This window comes from Phytophthora parasitica (genome assembly GCF_000247585.1).
Source record: "Phytophthora parasitica INRA-310 unplaced genomic scaffold supercont2.3, whole genome shotgun sequence".
In the NCBI taxonomy this organism is placed as follows: Eukaryota; Oomycota; class Peronosporomycetes; order Peronosporales; family Peronosporaceae; genus Phytophthora; species Phytophthora nicotianae.
In genome coordinates, this window is record NW_008648989.1 from 420,431 (window position 1) to 442,310 (window position 21,880).

At 48.7% G+C, this 21,880-nt stretch overlaps 8 protein-coding genes across 11 annotated transcripts; 6 read left to right on the plus strand and 2 right to left on the minus strand.

The window, feature by feature from the left end:
• The first annotated feature begins 1,491 nt into the window (after positions 1–1,491).
• Positions 1,492–3,447, plus strand: PPTG_01299 (hypothetical protein). The gene has a single exon (XM_008894544.1). It carries the CDS (start codon positions 1,584–1,586, stop codon positions 3,306–3,308), a length of 1,725 nt encoding a protein of 574 aa, XP_008892792.1. The 5' UTR covers positions 1,492–1,583; the 3' UTR covers positions 3,309–3,447.
• Positions 3,448–4,218: 771 nt separating this feature from the next.
• Positions 4,219–4,578, plus strand: PPTG_01300 (hypothetical protein; the record flags this gene model as incomplete). The annotated part of the gene is made up of 1 exon (XM_008894545.1): positions 4,219–4,578. The coding sequence occupies one exon, from the start codon at positions 4,219–4,221 to the stop codon at positions 4,576–4,578; it is 360 nt and encodes a 119-aa protein (XP_008892793.1).
• Positions 4,579–6,958: 2,380 nt separating this feature from the next.
• PPTG_01301 (hypothetical protein) lies at positions 6,959–8,561 on the plus strand (the record flags this gene model as incomplete). The annotated part of the gene is made up of 3 exons (XM_008894546.1): positions 6,959–7,800; positions 7,870–8,320; positions 8,391–8,561. 3 exons carry the CDS (start codon positions 6,959–6,961, stop codon positions 8,559–8,561), a joined length of 1,464 nt encoding a protein of 487 aa, XP_008892794.1.
• A 732-nt stretch (positions 8,562–9,293) lies between these two features.
• Positions 9,294–11,139, plus strand: PPTG_01302 (hypothetical protein). The gene is made up of 2 exons (XM_008894547.1): positions 9,294–10,740; positions 10,823–11,139. Exons 1-2 carry the CDS (start codon positions 9,373–9,375, stop codon positions 10,991–10,993), a joined length of 1,539 nt encoding a protein of 512 aa, XP_008892795.1. The 5' UTR covers positions 9,294–9,372; the 3' UTR covers positions 10,994–11,139.
• Positions 11,004–12,182, minus strand: PPTG_01303 (hypothetical protein). Of its 4 annotated transcripts, XM_008894548.1 has the most exons (7): positions 12,140–12,182; positions 11,983–12,067; positions 11,832–11,906; positions 11,683–11,763; positions 11,479–11,616; positions 11,337–11,415; positions 11,004–11,271 (listed from the first exon to the last, which is right to left on the minus strand). In XM_008894548.1, exons 1-7 carry the CDS (start codon positions 12,164–12,166, stop codon positions 11,142–11,144), a joined length of 615 nt encoding a protein of 204 aa, XP_008892796.1. In that variant the 5' UTR covers positions 12,167–12,182; the 3' UTR covers positions 11,004–11,141. The 4 variants fall into 4 exon arrangements, with proteins under 4 accessions (XP_008892796.1, XP_008892797.1, XP_008892799.1 ...); XM_008894549.1 differs by having other exon boundaries at positions 11,004–11,415; XM_008894551.1 differs by having other exon boundaries at positions 11,337–11,616.
• Positions 12,183–12,689: 507 nt separating this feature from the next.
• On the plus strand, positions 12,690–15,631 carry PPTG_01304 (hypothetical protein). The gene is made up of 7 exons (XM_008894552.1): positions 12,690–12,852; positions 12,921–12,994; positions 13,055–13,221; positions 13,287–13,395; positions 13,464–13,607; positions 13,666–13,815; positions 13,878–15,631. The coding sequence occupies exons 3-7, from the start codon at positions 13,058–13,060 to the stop codon at positions 14,673–14,675; spliced, it is 1,365 nt and encodes a 454-aa protein (XP_008892800.1). The 5' UTR covers positions 12,690–12,852; positions 12,921–12,994; positions 13,055–13,057; the 3' UTR covers positions 14,676–15,631.
• PPTG_01305 (hypothetical protein) lies at positions 14,507–16,390 on the minus strand. The gene has a single exon (XM_008894553.1). The coding sequence runs from the start codon at positions 16,343–16,345 to the stop codon at positions 14,837–14,839; it is 1,509 nt and encodes a 502-aa protein (XP_008892801.1). The 5' UTR covers positions 16,346–16,390; the 3' UTR covers positions 14,507–14,836.
• A 564-nt stretch (positions 16,391–16,954) lies between these two features.
• Positions 16,955–19,689, plus strand: PPTG_21033 (hypothetical protein; the record flags this gene model as incomplete). Its single annotated transcript, XM_008895485.1, has 7 exons — positions 16,955–16,998; positions 17,401–17,512; positions 18,007–18,108; positions 18,250–18,361; positions 18,861–18,879; positions 19,495–19,529; positions 19,673–19,689. The coding sequence occupies 7 exons, from the start codon at positions 16,955–16,957 to the stop codon at positions 19,687–19,689; spliced, it is 441 nt and encodes a 146-aa protein (XP_008893733.1).
• Between the last annotated feature and the right edge of the window lie 2,191 nt (positions 19,690–21,880).

Sequence of the window (21,880 nt, forward strand, 5' to 3'; positions counted from 1 at the left end):
CTCGCTATCACTCGAATAGGCGGCCCTCCTTGGGGATCCATTCCAGTCTCGTCACAGTTGAATATCCTTGTCGCATCAATCGACGGATTATCCTTCAGAATATTTTGATACTCTGCAAAGAAGCATCGCATTTCGTCCTCATCGAATGCATCCGCTCTCAAACGGTCTAAGATGCGTGCTTTACGCATGCTTAGACGATCGCTGTGCCGAAGGATAAACGCAGCTATCCACTTGTCGGACGGACCTAAACGCGAAAACCGATGCCTTCTACCGTCGCGACAAACATCCAAAATTCGAGCCTTGAACTGGAGACGGGTGGCAGGATAGCCTTTGGAATGAAGATCAAGCAGCGATTTCACGAGACCTTCTTCTTCTTCCGGTGAGATGGCACTTTGAGGTCCAGACTTAGTTCCCACTACCGACCGACCTGCAAGATAGTCTCGCATTGTAGCCTCGGCCACATTGTACATGCGAGATGCTTCACGAATCGACATCTTTTTGCCCTTCGTCTGGCTACGGCGATACGCCGTCAAAGCTGCTTTCATGGTACTTGGCGTCCATTTCTTCCTGATACGCACAATCTTCGACTTGATGGTCTTCGCCATACCTTGGAGTTGAGGTTGAATGGGCAGCTAGGGCTGTCAGGATGAATTGGAGAATGAACAACAACATTGCTGAGCGAGGAAGCGAGACGGCATGGACGTACAGGCCGGCATAGGTGAGCATACAGGCCGACAAAGGTGCCTGCATCGCCAAATATAGCTCGACAAGCATATATCCCGTAGATTTTTAATATGGAATAAAGTATGGGGAAATTCCGTAAGGTTTGCTTCAAGTGCGCGATAATTGTTCGTGCGCGATAATAGGCACCGGTGCCCTTATTGCATAATATATTAAGATATATTGGTCAGAGTATCTTAGTGCTATTCTAGTTGATGTAGTTACTATTTAGTTTAAGGACGAAGAGGGGCAGCCTCGAACCACCAAAGCTCACTTGAAAACAATCCAGCTATCAACCACATTCCAATATAATGATTTTGCACTGATCGTAGTAGGTACCATATACATGTATAGATTCTTATCACCGCAGTAAAGGTCGTGACTTTCCTACTTGAACTCCATAGGTAAGGATGTAAATGTCTTCCACAATCATATTCCTCGTAGCCGCATGCTTTACTGCTGCAACGAGAAGCTATTACCATCTTGCTCAGCCGCAATTTCGTGGGATAGTTGTTCCACCAGAGTCCAAGTTGCTGCATACTGTACGTTCGAGAACTGGAACCGTTGAGTCGAGACTCTTTTCAACATTTTCCTTGAGCACAGCCCCGTACTGGTTCCCCAATTCGCTCTCCGCCGAGCCAGATGCAGTGCTTCGTATGTATACCGTGAACCAAAAGATGTCAGTCCATAGTCAGATCTAGTGTTAGCAAATCGTAGATGAAGGTTGCTCTCTATTGTACCACAACTGTTTGAGGCTCGTCGACATTCGACTCGACATTCGACTCGACATTCGAGGCTCATTCGTTGTGTGCAATGCTGTCGAATCGAGGTCACTTTTCGTTTAGCTTTGAGTCAGCGTTGCAATGAGTCTCGAAGAAGGTGCCGTGAAGCAGCCTCTGAACAAACCACGGTCTAACCGCAGACCATGGGCATCTTGGCGTCTGGTAGCGGTCGCAGCGGTCGGCGCGCTGCTCGTAGTTACCCAGTTGACCAACTACTCGCCCCATTTCCACGCTCATATCGCCAAGCACCACATTCTTCGTAACCTTCAGGAACAACCCGCACTTCGACTTTCTTTCGAGATCAAGCGTAAGGCCATGTACGTGCACGGGGCTTCGAACTTCGACGTTATCGCAATTCCGGCACTAAAGCGCTCGGCGGACGATCATAGTATGGTGTACAACGGTATGGCGTCGTTCGAGGAGGACGGCCACACTCATGAGTACTCCCTCGTGGACGGCACGACGTATTACACACGTCGTTCTAATGGCCTCCCAGCATCGGAGGCCGAGTCGGGATGCCTTCCTGCGGGCTCGGTTCCGCCTATCGAGAGCGTATTGAACGCCATTCACAGTGCGAATACCGCTACGCAGTCTGGTGCCTCGAACGACAAGTGTCCCGGTGGATCTGTTATGGTGTTCCAGTTTGCGGGCGAAGACTTCGTTTTATGCTCAGACCAGTCGTGGCTTCAGGATGACGGATTCCAGATTTTCGGTAAGCACTTAAACGTCGGTGTGAAGTACGAGCAAACAGCTCCGGTTATCGTCCCTCCACGCGTGTCAACGGAGTTATTGGACTCGTGTGGACAGGTCCCGTTTGGAGAGCGTATCACTCCGTCTTTGTCGTCGATGTTGACTCGTTCGTTCTCTGAGTGGGGACACCGCTCTCTTCGCGCTCAAGAAGCCGAGGGTCTTTTCGATAGTGCTTGGGATCTCATTACTGACGATAGCTGTGGCTGCAAGGGTGCTCAACGCGCCTGTGTGTTCGTCGCTGGTCTGAGTTCATATGACGACCACGGTCTGACGGAGGATGATCCGGAAGGCTACTTTGGAGACGAAATCGGTGATCACTCGCCGTGTTGTTCAAGCAGGAAGTACATCACTCTAGCCACCAAGGAAAACTCGTGGAATGACCCTGTATTCCAGCAACGGCTAGTCGATCTGCTTGTTCAGGTGAGCGGTACAAGTGACCCGGTAACAGGAACTATCAAGGATACAATCTACGTTGGTCACTCGATGGCGAACCTCCTTCTAGCGGGAGCCATTGCCAACGGCAAGATTATTCTTGATCCGTCGACGACTTGGGTTTCTGCTAGTGCCCCAATGGAAGGAAGCATGGGCTCCAACTACATCCAGGAATCGTGCAATGGACAGCAAAGTGGCTTCGTTGCCAGTATCATCGAGTTGCTGGGCAACTGTCCTACGAACACTGGGGAGACGTCGCTTGCCTACCAGGGCACCAACTTCTCGTCGCAGCCGTTGAATGATGCCTACGCTGCTGCCCAAGATGCGTTCGCTAAGAACGTAGACGCTGTCATGTGTAGCACCAGCTTTTCAGGCTTGGTGACAGTAAAGGCGGCTATCTACGCTCTGGCTGGGAAAATTCTACCGCACCACTCTTCTCAAAATGATGGCATCGTGGAATACACAAGCTGCTCCATAGGGCTTAATCAGGATATCTTCGACAATACTTACAAAAGTGCGCACTATCGAACTGGCCTGAATCACGTGGACACGTCTTTCCGAAACGGAGATGGCATGTTCAACGATAACAAGAAGCCGTTGAAGTGGTTCGAGTGTCTCCTGTAGATGAGAAAGATGGTAGGGATTTCATGGTCAGGAGCACGGTTACCTGTTGTGGAAGTACAGAATTTTGTTGTATCGATGGTAAAAGTCGAATTGGTGGTGAGTACAGATGCACGACAATTTAACCAGCTATGCCAACCCACTTTTGGTTCCATGTTATTTGAGTTAGACAGTAATCGCGGGTACTCCATGCCAACTCTTTTTGCTCCGATCTTGTCCTCTAGATCCATTAACAGTGCGTTACAAGGCGTAATAGTACAGTGAGGATACAGCATCATGACGGCCACATCAAGTGATTGGAAGGACCGTACAGTATTTCGTCTACTCGAGGGCGTTCAATCGTTTTGTCTTTCATTCCAATGGAATGATTCCAGTCATCTCTATTAGCGTGAGTCCGCTACTAGTATTAGCTTGAGCCCGCAACCAATATAACTTAAGTCCGGAGCGCTCGCGTAGGTGGACTTGCATTAAAAGGTTATCTGCGTTTCTATCCGAGCCTACCTACGCGAGAGGCTACTGTTGCAGTTCTGGTGGTGAGGACAAGTCTAATTACTGTACACTTCATTTGACAAAGATTCAGAAGTCGAGAGTCTCGACTCGAGACCGACGTCCAAAACGTACTCGTAGATATCAAACAGGATGGGGAAGGAGGCTTACGAGCAATCACATGGTTTTTCCCTTACCAAATACTCAAGTTCAAGTTTGCCGTCAACAACAATACCACTCCGGAGTTCTCCTCACACCCACAGTGTTAACAAAGCAACATGGTCACCAGTACTCTATACGGCGACCATGGTTGTTGTGGCGATTCGCCGCAACTTCCGCCGTCGTCGTTCTGCTTATCGTCACTCCGTTCACAAGCTACACCCACCATTTCCACGCTCATACTGCTAAGCACCGGATTCTCCGAAGCATGCAGACTCAACCATCGCTTCGGTTAACTTTCCACCTCAAGCGCAAGGCCACGTATGTACTTGGAGCGTCAAGGGTTAATGTATTAGCGACGCCCGTTCCAAGCTATTCACAAGATGACGGTGCAATGGCTTACAACGGAATAACGTCGTTCGAGGAAGACGGAGATACGCGCGAGTACTCACTCGTGGACTACACTTGGCGAACAGGAGGTAATGCGTTAGAATTCGAGTCGGGATGCCTCCCTTCTCACTTTGTGCCACCAATCGCGACAGTCCTGAAAGCAATTCATGAAGCCTCCACAGCGACTCATCTAATAAGTCTGGCAGTGCAGACAAGTGTCCTGGAGGATCCGTATTAGTATTCCAGTTCGAAGATGAGAACTACGTACTATGTTCTCGACACTCGTGGTTTCTCGACAAATGGCTTTCAAATTCATGGTTCCGACCTAACAATCGACGTGAAATACGAAAAGTCGACACCGAGAATTACTGCCCCGCGTGGTGCATCTGATGTCGTGGCATCTTGCGGTACTGTTCCGTTTGGCAAACGAATAACCCCGTCAGTATCGTCGCTGCTGGCACGGTCAGTCTCTGAGTGGGGATACCGTTCACTACATACCGAAGAAACCGAGTTCGGCTTCGGTGACGTTATCCAGAAAATAATTCTAAGTGCTCGTGCAAGGGTAAACAAAGAGCATGTGTTTTCGTTGCTGGTCTAGATCCTATAAGATTATGGTCTGACTGAGGATGATCCCACAAAATATTCGGCGAGAGGATGTCCGACCACGCGCCATGCTGCTTGAGCATGAAGTTCATCAAGCTGGCGACACAATTGAATGCCTGGAATAATATACGAAAGTTTCAAAAGAGGCTGGTGAGCTCGCTGCTGCATGTGAGCACGACAAGCAACAGAATTACAAAACACATCAAGGATACCATTATTGTCACTCACTCTATGGCAAACCTCATGTTTGCCGGGGCAATTGCATCTAGTCTAACGACTCTGGATTCGTCATCAACTTGGGTTGGTACGAGTGGGCCGTTGGAAGGAAGCATGGGGTCCAACTATCTCTACTGAACCTGCGATGGAGACTTAACTATGATCGTGGCAACAGTTTTAGACTTGCTGGGTAATTGCCCTCCCCAGCCAGGCCGAGCTTCGCTGGCGTATCAAGGTTCAAACTACAGTACCCCAAAACTGGATAGAGATTTCGCTTCGGCTCAAGCCGAGTATTTCCGCTGTATTGTGCAGTGAGAATCACACCAGTTTAACTACAATTCAAGGAGCGGTATACTCGCTCGCTGCCAAGGTGGTTCCGCACAAATCTGCTCAGAACGATGGCATTGATGAGTATCAAAGTTGTGGCAGAGGGACTCGAAGTCGATCAATGCGCGAAAACGTCCAGCAGCTCGTATTACGTGGCCGTTCTGAATCATGTCGACTCCTCTTTCCGATACGGTGACAGCCTGTTTAGCCTTAGCAGGAGACCTATCAAGTGGTTTGAGTGTCTTCTATAGGTAGCTAAGCAAGTAAAACTTACTTAAGTTTGCTTTTCTGGTAAGGAGCTCAGGATGCGTACGAGCTTAGTCTACTTATTATGTAGACAAGTTATTATACTAGATGTCTGAAATGCTATGAGCTGGTTGAGCAGTGGTTGTATGCCGAACGAATCCGGTGGCTGCTGTAAGCCCCTCCCCGATGGGAATGACTCTTGCTGTGGACGATCTAACAGCTCAATACAGAGGTGTAAAAATCTATGACCACCCCCGCATAAGACAGCTATTTCAGCGCACTAAAAAGTATGTGAGTGCTCGAGTAATTTGGCCCTGCCAAATTGGCAGCACGCTTTTATTCGATGCCGTCCGTGGAATGTGCAACGGCGATCAAGTAGCTTGACCAGGAGTCCTGGTCCAGGACTTCTGGAAGGAGGTCCAACTTGTACCCCAAGTTCACGTGATTTGTACATGTAGCGAGTGGTAAACACCTGTGGTGGAGTAAAGCGTAATCAAGAAATCCACACAAACTGAAAAAATAATAGAACGAAGGAGGATGTGAAAATGTACTTAACTACTCAAGGATTCCGAGTGCACGTACACGCGACTTACTGTCAACATGTATTACGGTACTTCTATGCAAGAGTCTAATCTATTTTACTAAATTGTCTCGGACGACGCACTTGCCATCGTGGCCATCCGATGTAATTAGGTGGTACAGTAGCAGGACAGCGAAGCACCAGGTCACCTGGTAGGTGCCTTTCGTGTATCCACTCACGCGTTTTATGCTGACAGATCAGCTATGGAAGCCAAGCTGTTCATGTCCTGTCTATTCATGGCCACAGTATGCTGCGTATTGCAGATCTTTCTAAGCTCATGGGCTTTACCCATGAGCGCAGTATGTACAGTAGTTTTGACTTTCTAAATGGTGAGCAGATCGCTTGCAAAACCTCATTCTACATGTAGATGAATTATCACAAGTACAACCGTATTGATGGTACGACGCCCGTTTTTCTTGATATAGAGGTCGATTGCGCTGCTCGCGCCCTGGAGCTGGATCAGAAGCAGTCTTTGTGTTGAATTGGTGGTTAGCACTCCAGGTATCCTTGCGTGGTCTACCCACCCCACAAGGATACCCAAAGGGCCCAACGCTCTAAGGATCTCATTTCTCAATCCGAACACTTGCTTACAAAGTTCAGCACTTCGTTGATCAAGATGGTTGCTTCATGCTATTATTTTGCCGCTATGGCATCACTGGCGACACTTTCGCAACTTCACACCACCACCGCAACATCCGTGCTACCGTCAATCAAGCTCGGCTTCAACGTGCACCGTTCTACCATGGCAATGTATAGTTTCACCTCCTTTGATATCTACGTCAAGCCCGTCGTCACCGGCAACGACGTCATCTTCGACGGCAAGGCTACGTTCGAGCAGGACGGCGTTACCCACAACTTCTACCTTATCGATGGCGTTCCCTTCCACGAAGTAGTTACCGGCAGCTCCGACTTAACTGCATGCCTACCCGTCGATAATATTCCAAGCGTGTCCGACATTTTCGAAGCTGTCGCGTCCGCTACTCCCGTCTCCAACGTCAACACAGACCAAGAAATATCATGTAACAATGGCACGTGGCTCAGCACCACCTATGCCGGGGAGCCTTATGTACTGTGTACTACAGAAGCAGAGGCGAATGGCGGCAACTTCATTGTGTATGGTGAAGACCTGAGTGTGTCGTTCGAGTTCTTGTCCGACGAGGTGAATATTACCAAGCCAGTGCACTCCCCATCTAACTGCCAAGCAGCACCACACGACTCCGTGGAGTTATCCTCACTGGATCTCCTGTACGGAATTACATCGAAAAACTCACGCCGTGCTCTAACGGCAGAAGCCAGGACTGCACACCTCGCTAGTTCCACGTGTGCGTGTCGGGGAACTTCTCGTCCGTGTCTCTTCTTTCACGGCATGGATGTCACGAAGGATGGAGGAATCGTCGATGAGTACTCGTTCTTTGGTGACATCAAGAAACACGCTCCGTGCTGCTCGTCATTTCACTTCGCTGTTCTAAACACGGTGGGCTACGAATGGTAAAACGACACGCTACAACAAAAGGCTTGTGATGCAGCTATGAATGTCACTACTGGTCGTACGGACAGTGAGGCTTCGGAGATTAATGATCTGATTGTTGTGGCTCACTCGATGGGCAACAGCATGCTTGCTGGCGCTCTAGCAAGCGGAAAATGTTCGATTGGTCGCAATGTGGACTGGGTTGCGCTTAGCGGACCCATGAAGGGCAGCATGGGATCCGATTTTCTCTATCAGGTTTGCGGTGTTGATGGTAATGCAGACACCATTCTGTCCAAATTCGGAGGTCTGGTCGGCCAATGCCCGGGAACTACAACTCGTCGCTCACTAGTGTACGACGGTGGTGTCTACTGCGACACTGAGTGCTCACTTCGATACGCTGCTGCTCGTGCCATGCACAAGAAGTATGTGACTGCAGGTGTATGTGGCACGACATCCAACGGACTTCTGTCAAAGGAGTACGCTGGACTGCTGGTTGGGGGCCTAATTATCCCGCACCACTCGTCCAACAACGACGGCATTGTCAGTGTTTTTATCTTCTCTTTTTTGCAAACTGGGCTTGTACAATATCTAACTTCAATTGCCATTCCAGGTCGAGTTGCAGAGCTGTGTTGGCGATTTGGACCCGTCAAAGTTCGACACTACGTATGCCAGCACTTGGTACGCTGCGAAATTAAACCATGCAGACACGACGTTCCACAACGGCGATGCATTATTCAGCAGTGCTCAGAAGCCTTTAAAGTGGTTCGAATGTCTACTGTAGCACAACATAGTGCTATACAAGTTGTATAATACAACGCTTAGTGATGTACGCCCGACTTTAGAATCAAGTCATGGTCTTTGTTTTTAGCAAAAGCTTATTACCTACGAGCCGTCAAAGGCGACCAGTTACACCTTGTCGATCACCCAGTACGTCGTACGAAGAGAGCGGGAGTACTGGTAAACATTTGCTGCTCTGAAAGCAATATGCAGTGGTAAACAACCCTGGCAAAAGCGGTTAACTCTTGTAAAATCAAGTATCCAGTACGTGACCCGCGGCCTAGCACTACCGGTAACAGACAGCGACGGGGTATTGGCACATCGGATAATTGCTATCAAGACGCTCCGCTTCAGTCTACCGGTGCATCGTGGCCATCTGAATGGGATCCACGCGCTGGTAAGTAACAGCGCACACCAAAAGCAGAAGTCGACGAATGTATCCAATTCTTGTCCTTTTATGTTCTCTAGAAAAAGGACAGAGCCTGTCCACTTGTCAGCAGACCCTGTGAAAAATGAGTAACCAGTCACCACATATCACCTTCCTTTACAATATCAAGCATCAATCATTCCTGAAATATTATATCTTCAAGTTTTGCTTAGTTGAAGTGATCGTTTTGAAAGGGTAGTTTGACAGGCGTCTGCTGCCCGCCGTCACAACTGCCGTGATAACGACGTTATCAGCGCTTGAACCACCGTGCAATCTCAGCTCGCCAGGATGGCAGTCACTCCACGAGACCGCAGCAGCTCCATTTCATTACGCAACTTGCTTGGTGAAGCTCAAGACTCGGATTCCTCGCAAGATTCGCCTGTAGAACATGAAGGCTGCATGCTCACTCACAGCAATTGCTGCCCTCATCAGCTTCGATGCCGTCGCTTCAGTTTCCTCGCTTCCGTCCATCAAGCTCGGCTTCAACATCAAGCGATCCACCATGGAAGTCTACGGTTCTTCCAGTTTCGACGTCTACGTCAAGCCCGTTCTGAGCGGTGCCAACGTGTCGTTCGATGGCAAGGTCACCTTCGAGCAGGACGGCACCACGCACAACTTGTACGTCGTGAACAGCACCCCGTACCACGAGGTCACTAACAGCACCTCAGACTCCACAACATGTCTGCCCACGGAGCTGTTCCCGAGCGTACCTGAGATCGTGGATGCCATAGCGTCAGCAACTCCTGTCTCCACCGTCAACACTGACCAGGATATCTCGTGCAACAACGGCACCTGGCTCAGCACCACCTTTGCTGGCGAGTCCTACGTGCTGTGTACGGGTGCTGATGATGTCAACTTCACGGTGTATGGAGAAGATCTCAGTATTTCGTTCGAGTATCTATCCGAGGACGTGACGATCACCAAGCCGACGAACGCTCCAAGCGACTGTAGCGCCGTGTCGGATGGCTCAGCGGCGCTGTCGTCTCTCGGTCAGCTGTATGGCATCACCACGTCACGATCTCGGGCACTAAAAGAAGAAGCCGCTGCAGTGCATCTCGCCAGCTCTACGTGCACTTGCCAGAGCACACCTCGTCCATGCCTATTCTTCCACGGCATGGATGTCGAGGCAGACGGCGGTATCGTTGATAGCTACTCATTCTTCGGAGATATCAAGGAACATGCACCGTGCTGCTCATCGTTCAGCTTCGCAATTCTAAACACGGTCGACTACGAATGGTACAATGATACATTACAGCAGAAAGCGTGCAACGCCGCGATGGAAGTGAGTACAGGCTCCACCAGTAGCGGTTCGACTGAGATTAAGGATCTAATTATTGTGGCTCACTCGATGGGTAACAACATGCTCGCGGGTGCGTTGGCGACTGGGAAGTGCTCGATCGGTAGCAACGTTGACTGGGTGGATCTAAGCGGTCCTATGAAGGGAAGTATGGGCTCGGATTTTATCCATCAGATCTGCGATGGCGGTAACTTGTTCCAGGACATTTTGGCTAAGCTCGGCGGGCTTATCGGTCAATGTCCTGGTACCACAACTCGCCGGTCACTTGTGTACGATGGTGGTGACTACTGTGATGACGAATGCTCTGCTCGCTATGCAGCGGCCCAGGCTGTCCACAAGAAATACGTGACTGCTAGTATGTGTGGCACGACGTACTCTGGCTTGCTTTCGAGCGAGTATGCGGGACTGTTGGCTGGAGGTTTGCTGATCCCGCACCACTCGTCCAAGAATGATGGCATCGTGAGTGAAAACTGACCTTCGAAGTGATTAGTGGTGGTTGTTATGCACTAACAAGTGTGTTATGTTGTTGTGTGAATATTAGGTTGAGTTCCAGAGCTGTACTGGAAACTTGGATGACTCATCGTTTGAAACCACATACTCGACCACCTGGTATGCTGCTGCATTGAATCATGCCGACACGACATTCCACAACGGAGAAGGGTTGTTCAGCAGCGCGAAGAAGCCCTTAAAGTGGTTCGAATGCTTGCTGTAAGATACCAGCAATAAGGCATCAGTTCAGTGCATTGATGCTGTAAATCAAATGGTTTCGATAACTACCGATAGCCGTGACGAAATCAAGTCTATTGTGCCTGCGAACTACTACGTAGTATCTTCGTTTGAGAAAGTATCGGTGGTCATCGCTATTGTGGTGTATGGATGTCAGCAGATTTCAAGACGGCATCCACTAGCTCCGCACGTTTGTCCTTGGTGACCAACTCCATTTCAACCTGGTTGAAAGCAGCGACGTAGTTGTACTTCTCATACCCCAGCCTGCAGTCGCACAACCGAGTTAAAACTAGCCGTTGGTGGTGAGCAAAACCATCAGCATATCGTACTTTTCGAAGAGCTGGATTGAAGCATGATTCGTCTCTATGATCTTGCAGATGAACCGGGTCACGTTGAGTTTCGACGTGGCTGCGTAACGCAAGTATCATTAGTCACAACCAGCCCATGACATTGCAGCAATATCCTCCATACCATAGGCCATCATAAGCTTCACCGCCTCCATCGCGAAACCCTTCCGACGATATTTCTCCTCTGCAATCATGATCTCCATCTCGCACGCGTGGGGGTCGTCATAGTCATTGAAGAACAAGTTCACGTCCCCAGCCATGCCTACATTCAACGTAAGCTACGTCAGGAATTCGTACTCCATCTCATCACCAGTTATCTCAAACTCACGGTCAATCGCGTTCTCGTCGACGTACGAAGTTCCAGAATTGCCATCGCTCTCATCTCTCGCCAACACGATAAAAGTGCACTCTAAAACACGATCAAATTTCTTGTCACTCTCCAGTTCAAACGCTTTTTTTTTTACTTGCAGCTCGTACTCTCGGCGTCATCTCTCCACGACTTCTGCATCTCGAATTCCTCCTCGATAGACAGCGGCTCAGACGCTGTCATCTCTGCAACAAACATGCAGTAAACAAATATTGAAATGAATAAATAACCTCCAGAGAATTTGTGCATTATGGTGCTTGCCTTGTAGCCATGGGTCTTTCATCCAATTGTGATACTTTGGCACATGCTCCATCTCGTATGGAACAAGCGTCACCTGCTGCCCGGTCTACAGATACAGAATAATATACTGCTTGAGTAACAATATCAGTGTGTTTAACTATAGTGTCTGTGAACGTACGATAACGACGCCTTCATTCGCCTTCATAGTGACCGCAAAAACAAAATAATGTAGTGTATCGTACATCATATTATCAATCTGATCGCAATCAATTGCGCAAATTCAATATGAGTCCATCGGCGGATGCCGATCTCGACGCGAGGTTTGGAGAGGTCCTGCCCATTCTTATCCGTAATCGATGGGTCCACGTAATGCGCAACGCTGTTCTCGTTAGGACGAGGCGTAATTTGCACTGTATTGACTTCGTCATACGTTGACATTGCAGATTGATACTTTGGAGGTCATTGCGACGGTCAACAAAACTCTGCGGTCGCTCGTGGAACAGAAGAAGCTGCGACGACTGGCAGTTCGAGCCAACGGATTCCCTGTTGCCTCCAGATTCTGGTGTGTATTGGAATATTTACTAGATAATTGTTATTGTACCTAACATGTTGACTATGTTGTTAAAGCCATTGGCTGCGAGCTGGGGACGTGTCGACGCTGATGAAGGAGGTCCCAGACGGAGCAAGCAGGCGAGATTTCTACCTCAAGGTAAGGCCAAAAGTTGGCGATATGTTGTACTAGTAAAATGAGGAACTGATCGAGTGGGTTAAAGCTGGCGGGGATTGAGAGTCTGGAGGGCAAGGCGACGCTGGAGACCACGGGCGTGGAAGGAGAAATCGACCGAGATATCGAGCGAACTTTCCCTGCGAATCCCTTATTTTCTGAGGAAGGTGAGATTTGATAACAGGAGGGAAGAAAATTGTGTTGGTATTTTAATCATATTGTGTCGATATTTTAGGTGATGGTAGACGTCTGCTTGGGAATGTTCTGAAGGCGGTCGCGCATTATGCAGATGACGTTGGCTATTGCCAGGTATGTTGGACGCTTGATGATATTTTTCGAGTGCTAGAACTGATGCGATTGTCTTTGAAGGGGATGAATTATGTTGTTGCTGCGCTGCTAATCGCCATGAAAGACGCTCAAGATATTTCAGATTTGGATCTCCACGGCCTCTCGATGCAAGAAGCAGCGTTCTGGCTAACACTTGCCTTGATCCGACGCAAAGGAATGGCCGAGCTGTGGAAACACAAGATGCCAGGGTACGTCCACCCTTGGTCTTTAGTGGAGATTTCTTACTGATACGGAAGACCACGATGATGTACAGGCTATCGCAATGCATCTACCTATTCCAGCAACTTCTCAAGCTTCACTTTTACGACCTATCAGCCCATTTCCGACAGATCGGGATGCATTCCAGTATCTTAATCACACAGGTAATGAATCCATCCCCAAAGCGAGTCTATCGTGTCTATCTGAGTGATTTAACACGGCTGCTTTGTAGTGGTTTGTGACGATATTTGCTCGTGTGCTTACTATCCCAACGCTTATCCGAGTGTGGGATCTCGTCTACCTGGATGGTTGGAAAGCTGTTTATCGAGTCGCCCTCGCCATCACCGCCGAGTTGCGGCCAAAGCTTCTCGCCATGGTAACAAAATGCATTGAAGCTAAAGAGTTGCCTTATACTGACCCCAATTGCTGTGTAGGATCTCGAAGGGTGCAGCGAGTTTTTCCGAAAGAACCCCAAGCTGGGTCTGGAAGAAGTACTCAGCACTGATGTGTTGCTACAGCGTGCACTAAGCTACAAAGTGACTCGTTCCAGTCTTCAACAGCTAGAGGAAGAGCGGCATCTCGAGGTAGAGACCCCCTTCATCATCTTTACAAACTACCAGCTAATTCTTTGCTTGAATCTCTCCAGTATCTTCGTCTTCGCTTGCAGCAAACGCCGCTATCGGAAGAGCATCGCATGTTGTTCCCTACACTCGAACACGAGGACATCGCAGCCAAGAAAAAGTCTCTCGAATTAATCCGGTCCAAGCTCCAACGGTTCGACACGGATGTAGCAAGTGACACGGTGTTCCTTCAACATAAAATCGAGTTAGCGGAGAAAGCACAAGCCACTGCCATGTCCGTGCGCTACGCCATCGCGTACGAGTTGTCGGAAGCTGCGATCGAGTTGAACGAGCGCATGGAGATCAAGAACCGATTGCGCGCAAAGTTCCGCAAGCTCATGGCAACGGCGATCACCGAAGCCTCCACCTCGTCAAGCACTTCTTCGTCAGGTTTTACGCTCTGGATGAACCCGTTCGAGTTCCTAAATGAGCGTATGGCCAGTTGTTTCGAGCGTCTGCCGCTGTTTGCAAGCTATCTGGACACCGGAGACGAGCTGTATGGGGGTGACAACGACACAGATGACGAAGAAGTCGAAGAAACTCAACGCAACTTGAAACATCTCGAGATGCTGGTGCCTCAGTTGGCAGCAGAACTGCGTTTGTTGCAGCGTTCAGTAGCCTACAACGATCGCTTCCTTCGGCCTCTTCTGCAACGAACCAGAAGACTCCAACGTGACGCTCAACTGGCGCGTGTTGAGGTGGAGGAAACGCAGTTGTTCAAGGACCGACTGGCCGACCAATTGCTGCAGATAATGCTGACCAGCGAGAAGCTCAAGAACGAGCGAATGCAGCAGCTCTTTGCGGAGGTCGATAACAGTACGTGATGAAACGTTGGAAGTATCTACTGTATTACTACCTGAGTTGGAAGCAGACACGCAAGTGACGCCTCGAGTGCTTCCTTGGCGAACAAGTCAGCGTCGCTCTTGTTTTCTACGTGTTTGGATCCGTTCTGTTCTGTCCAGATGAGCTCAAGACCTTGAGGCTTTTACTCGCTCTCCGTCACGACGTCGGCCTCAGCGAACTCAGCGGCGACAGCAGACTCAGCGACAGCGGGAGCCATACCCGGACCCCACGACGGGAGCTCAGCAGCGACACCACCGAGCGACGGGAAGGCGTCCTTGTCACTGGCGTTGAACTTGTTGTTCTTGCTGCTCTTCTTCTTCGGAGACACGACCTTGGCAGGAGCAGCTTCAGCAGCAGGCTCAACGACCTTGCCAGCCTTCGGACGAGACGTCTGCTCGTTGAACCAGACCTTCTTGGTCTTCACAGCAGCCAAAGACTCCGAGACAGCAGCAGCAGATGCAGGAGGCAGCAGGCCAATGGTGCTGAACGCCTCCATCTGAGCCAGAGGCAGCACCAGCTTGGACGCCTTCTTGGTCTTCTTGCCGTTGCGGCCCTTCTTGCCCTTCTTGCCTCCTCCAAGCATCATAAAGTCCTCTTCCTTCCGCTGCAGAGGCTTCATACCGTCCAGCTCAAGAGGAGCGGCCGTGGTCTCAGCAGCCTTCTCGTCCTGCTCCTCCTTGAGCTCCTTTGCGTACGTCTTCTCCAAGAAACTCACAAGGGCGTCACAGAGGTCCATCTCGTCCTGGTACGGGTGGATCTTGGCCATTTCCTTCTCGTAATCCGCCAGTTTGGCCTCGTACTCGGCCTTGCGAGCCTCCTCCTCCTTCTGACGCTCCAGCTCCTTCTTCTTACGCACAAGACGGATGTTGTTGTAGTACTTGTCGTTGGCTTCCTTGAACTCCTTACGCAGAGTCTTAATAGCCGTAAATTTCTCGTCCAGCTGCTCCTTGATCTCCTTACGCTCCTTAGCGAGCGCAGGGAACTTGTCCTTCTTGTTCTCCTCCTCGTTGAGACGGTAGAGCTCGTCCAGCGCCTGCTTCTGCTCGTTCAGCTTCTCCTGAATGGCGTCAATCTCCTCGTTCTTCTTGGTCTGAAGCGCGCGAATCTCCTTGATGCTCTCGTTCTGCTTCTCCACGACTCCTTGGTCGTCCGAGAAGCCGCTGACCTGCTGCTTCTGAGCTTGCAGCTGCTCGATCTCCTTGATCACGCGCTTCTCCTCGTTCAAAGACATGGAGCTGGTCTCCTGCTTGTGCTTAAGCTCGGCGATAGCAGCGTCGAACTCGGCAACAGAGCCGTACTTGAGGTTGGCACGCACACTGCGCTGCTGCTTGATAGTCGAGTCCTTCTCGTCGCGGGTCTGACGCAGACGGGCCGTGATCTGGTTGCGCTGCTGAAAAAGGTTGTCCTTCTCAGCACGCAGAGCCGCGAATTTGGCCTTGGCCTCCTGAATCTGGCCGCCGTAGCCGCCGCGGTTCGTCTTGAGTGCATCCATCTCGGCGCGGATTACATTGGTGCGCGCCTGGAGCTTCTTAATGGCGCCATCTAGCGCAGAGATTTTGGCCTCATGCTCGGCCTTGTCGGGCTTGGGCAGACGCTCGATCACGTCCGGGATCTCCTGCTCCTCCACGGCGACGACCTCTTCGGTGCTCATCTTTACAACGGGTTTGGTAGGTAGGTCACTCTATGCGGTGGAGGGGGGAGTTTGACTGGCATGACACGTGTTGGAAGATCTGATTGGTTGATAACAAATGGTTTGACAAAGGTGTTTTGACCAATGAAAACGTATCACGTCGGAGATCAACCCAGAAGACAGATCCCTTACGTACATTCAGACGACACGCTTGAAATTGTTGGAGTGCACGTGACCTAGGGGTGGGTAGTAATACACACAACCCGATCAATCTTCTGACGGATACGATTGGCTCAATCAGATTTTCGATCTGCTTCGATAGAATCCGACTGATCGGTAGATCGAATCCAACTTGGTTGATATGAATTTTTACAGGAAAGCGTATTGAAACAGACCAATGACGGATTTCTATAGAGGTATTAGGGTGTAAAGACTTAGATTGGTCACTTGTTCGTCTTTTTAACCAATTATGCTACAGTACCTTCAATTTCAAATAAATTATTCGACATGACTCTTCATTAAATGTAAAAGTTTATGGCTGCGGCATGCAGTTCACTTAATAAAATGGTCCTGGAGAGTCTCCAGGCTAACTACAAGCGCTAGGCAACGTCATGGAGAAGACAGAAGACGATGCAAGGCATTCAACACTTCGCCCTGCCCGGCTACACTGCCAGGTATGTGTGTTGTGGTTGAAGAAGAAATCGATCTGATCCGATTGGATCGAATTCGATCGGATTCGATCCGATCAGATGTGTAGTTGGTGCGTCATACCTCATTATTTCAGTAAATCGCAGCTGTGCAGCGCCTCCTGCTCTGTGCGGTCTGCACAGGGCCCCTCTGCGATCCAGCATCTCATTTCTTAATTCACTTCATCCGCATTTTTCACTATTAGCAATGGAGAGTCAGGTCGAGTCAAGCACAAATACCGGGTCAAGTAATATAAGGCACACTAACAATCTGAGGCACTGAGATATATGGACCTACATTCGCTCAAACGCGGACGGCGCGTTCACGTGTCTGACACCGCTCCAGGTTGGGACAGCTGCGCTCACACCACATTTCGACGGCACTTACAGAAATGACACAAAGAGGAACATGGGGGCGGAGATGACGAAGCTGTGGAGGGTACGAACGGTGCTCGACAGACGGATTTACTTGCCTTCGGATTCGAGCGGCATGGGAGGCAGAGTAAGTTTGACAAGACTACTGCTGACTCCGAACCCTGATTGTATTCAACACACTACCTTTGTGCCTTGTCGAAAAGAAAGTGTTCAGATTGTTCTGCAACACGCTCTGTTCGGAGTACATGCCACCACTACGCAAGACACTTCGGAAAAATTATAGAGCGTTGGAGGTGCGAAAAAGGGCTGGTGCGGTATGGAATTCTTTGTGGCAATAAAAGGTGCCGGGTCTGCGCCACGACAGACATGTGGACGTCAGCGGCAAACAAGGGGTAAATGGTGGTGACGCTACACTGGATTAGTGAAGATTGGCTAATTCAGACAGTTACGGTTATATTCACCAGGGTTGAATATGCTCATACCGGAGCCCGTCTTCCGCATCACCTTGTCGATGCACTGCGGGTGATGCATGGGTCTTTGTACTTAAAATTGTGGGCTATTACAACAGACAACGCCAGCAACAACGGAACGATGATTGAAACAATTAATGCAGTACTGCAGGACCAGATTGATACCTACGCGCAACAAGCGGTGCCTCCATCAAAGTTTGACGCGATATCTACATCTTCATCGGATGTGCCGTCTGAGCCAAGGGTTATACAGGTGCGGTGCCTTGTACACGTTTTGCAATTAGCTGTTAAAGAGGGGTTGAAGCAGTGTCCACTCATGGATGACAGTATCGGCGTGATTTGTGCTTTTCTCAAGAAATTATCTGATTCGCCTTCATAGCTAGAGGCTTTGCAGGAGATGTGCACGTCGGTAAACGTAAAGTTCATCGCACCGGAGCTTGATTGTGTGGCCGGATGGAAAAGCACGCTTACGATGCTAGCGTCAGCCGAGGAATTTCCAGAAAACAGTACAAAGTACTGTTTTCTCTCAGTCTGTAGAAATAGTTCTGGGATAGAGCTACCGATCCAGTAAACATTTTCAGAGAGTAATTGAATAAAAAAAATCCAGTAAACTTAAGTTTGGAAACTGTAAGTGTTAAATAATTAATTTACAAAGATATGCAAACTGCTTTTCCAACAACATGTACAAAACAACTTTTTCGGTGACAAACCAAAAAACACTTACACAACTTTACTATTCAATCAATACTGTTCATTAGAAACTAAATGTCTTTTATACCTTGTGGCTTCCTCGTTTTTTTATAGATCCCACATAGCCATAAGTAACTTTGTCTCTTCCTTCGTTCTCTACATTTGAAACGACGTTCCCTGCCACAAACCGCAAACATCCGTCGTTATCCACGTACGGTCAAGCACAATTCGTGCTTGATGCATCCGATGTTCAGGCCGCGCGTGACTTGGGCCTGCTACGAGATAACGTTGTCTTGGACTCGGAGCATTCTACAGCTGCAAACTACGGTCTGGTGTATGACCGTCTAGAAAATTTGGCTAAACATGAGTTCGCCTCTCAGAAGGCGGCCAGGTCAAGCTTCAAAGCGTTAGCCGTTCGCTGTGGTTTCCAGATATTTGTGAGACAAACAAGCGTGAAAGCTATGATAGCAATTGTTTTCAAGTTTGACAACGTAATCTTGAGTAAAGTTACTACTATTACGCAATTTGTCCAACAAGATAATAAATTGAATCACCGCGGTGCCGACGCTCGATTGTGCTGTAATGCCAGCAGCTTCATCGAAGCTTTTGCTTTCGTTGAGCTAACTGCTTGTTGAATTATTTTTACTTCGTTAATAAAGGACAGTTGTTTATCACCTGAAGTTTGCAACTGTTGTAAAGTCACTGGTGCTGTAAGCACGATATCCTCACGAGTTCGCGCTCGCGATATCGCAACGTAAGCGAAAGCTGCGCTAGGAATGGAAAAAGAATGAAAGACGACTTTATCGCAAGTTAAGCCTTGCAATTTATGAACAGTAAGTGCATATGCGAGTCGTACCGGAATCCCTTCGCGGAATACTGTAAGATTGCTAGTTTTCTTTCCCCAGCTAATTTTTCTAGGAACGACAGGCACAAGGTTTGGTACATCTAGCAAGAACGAGGGCCCCATGTACTCGTCTGAAATCTGTACGAGTAATATTGGCAGCTCAAGCTCATTGCAAAAGTCGTACACTACTACACTGGTCCCTCTGCACAGACCTGCTCTTTGTTACATATTGTAGGGCAGGCTAACTGGAGCACCAATAGCAATTTTGGGATGCCTTCGAAAGACACGATCTCTATCTGAGCTGGATGATTCGGCGTCTTGTAAAAGAGCTTCGTTCGAGCTAGGTGATACGTCTCTGTGCTTAGCCAGTCGCTTTAACTTAACACTATGTTTAGAGCGAATATTAATTATCGGGTTAGAACAGCTTTTGAGGCTATGGCTATTCGCTTCAGCAACTTCGGCATTCAAATACGCTATGTGCTTCGCTTCTACAGCCCAAGTAGGAATTTCGTTGGCTTTGCGCAACGCTTCAAACCACTCTGGGTCAGCCTTTCCTCGGTTCTGACTAGTTAATGTCCATACAATCGAAATCTCCTCCCAAATTTCGCGACCTAACACTTGAACACGACTGATTTTAGAGGATGGTGTCGCTAAAGCATGTGGTATTACAGGATCTAACTGCGCTGAGTCACCAGTAAAAATTACATCTCTACCTCCGAAACGTTGCTGACTGTGTTGGGGCCATATCTCACGCATTCTTTCATCGATCCAGTACAACATACCGCACGATATTACACTAAATTCGTCAATAATGACAAGTTGTACATCTTTGTACTGTTCTTGCAGGCGTTTGAGTTTTGTTGCACCTCCGTTCTGGGTCGTCAAAGATGAATACAGACTTGAGAATGCATTTCGAGAGAAAGATGTTAGCTCTAATGCCAAACAGGTCGTCTGTCCTTTAATATTGAAAGCTGCTGTACCCTGGTGAGCTAATAGCAGCACTCGCTTTGAAGATCGTCGAGTAGCTGAGTGCTCACAAAAGATGTTGTGGACGTCCTTAACTATGTGCTTATTGAGCCAGCTCGTTCCACTTCCTCCTTCGCCCTGGATAATCATTTGCCTGGGCTCACGCGTTGTATTATTTACCGATGCCTGAAGCTGATCACGAAATTGGACCATGGCAAATGCAAATGGTACCCATTGGGATTCATCCATTACGGCGATTTGTACCTTACTATTGACAGGTACTGATAGCAATTTCCTTTTGGTTCTGAATAGGCGGTGCTTTCACTAGCTACGGATCTCTTTTTGCAACTTTATCCAAGGTTTTACGTGCGTTTTGATGAACGTCTTGGCCTTAGTGACATCCTCACTCGTGTACGATCGCTTAGCAGTCCATTGAGACAAACGAGAATCATTAGTACTAGTGCAAGTTTCATTTGTATTTTCGTCGTCTGGTGCAACTTGGCATATCTCATCTTCAGGCCCATCACCTACAAACACGTACTCGGAGGAAGGTAGTGTAGTGTGCACCTGAGTAGCTCTCGAATTTTTTAGGGCATCAAGCTCGGCCTGCCGTGATAATTTCAGGCTAGATTCGTGGCGGAGCTCACTTTCCAACACATTATGCTGCTCTTCCTCAAACGTTACAGTGCATTCGTCTTTTGATTGGGGTAGCTCTTCTAACGTCCGGCATGATTTATGGAGAAAGATTTCAGCAAAGCAAAACTTCGCGTTTGTGGAATCCGGTGCGATCCATGGAGTCCCACGAACTACATGAGCTTTGCTACGAAGAATAACGAGCCCGTAGCCACCACATCGCCTCCAACAGTTAGAAATTTCAGCTCTAGTAGGAATACTATCGACTAACTCGTATTTTTCGACGAATGTCGCTAATGTCATATCATCGAATAGCTCATTACGAGGGCGATTCATGTAAGCTTTTTCTACCTGCGCAATACGAATCGAGGCATTGCGGCTTACACTCTCCTCGATATCTAATAGTTCAGAGCCGTCTACTCGGTAATATTTCAAGCTATGCCTCATTGTCTTAACTTGCGTAACTTGCCGAGACTTCCGTAAAGAGGAACCTCTCTCAGAAAATTATAGTAGGTCTCCTAAGCACTGATTTCACGAATGGACAAAGTTGCGTTAACGACACGCTTTAGGATCGCATAATTCGGTAGGTTAGGATCGCATCTCTTCACCGCTCGAGTAATTACTTGTCGAAACCTAAGTGTGTCGGGCTCTGCTTTGCTTACGCGGCAGTGTACTCGGCTGCTCCACACCATAAAATCTCCGACCTCCGACCTCTCCGACCTGTACCAGAAATATGGCACATAAATGTAGAACACACGAAATTTGTGTAAATGATGTGTTTGAGATTAGGGGAACTAAAACAGTGATAGGAATGCCAGAGAGCAAGTTTTGTGTCGAGTTTATAGGCGGCAGGAAATCGCCTGAAACGCTCTGTGAGCTGAGAAAATCGCGA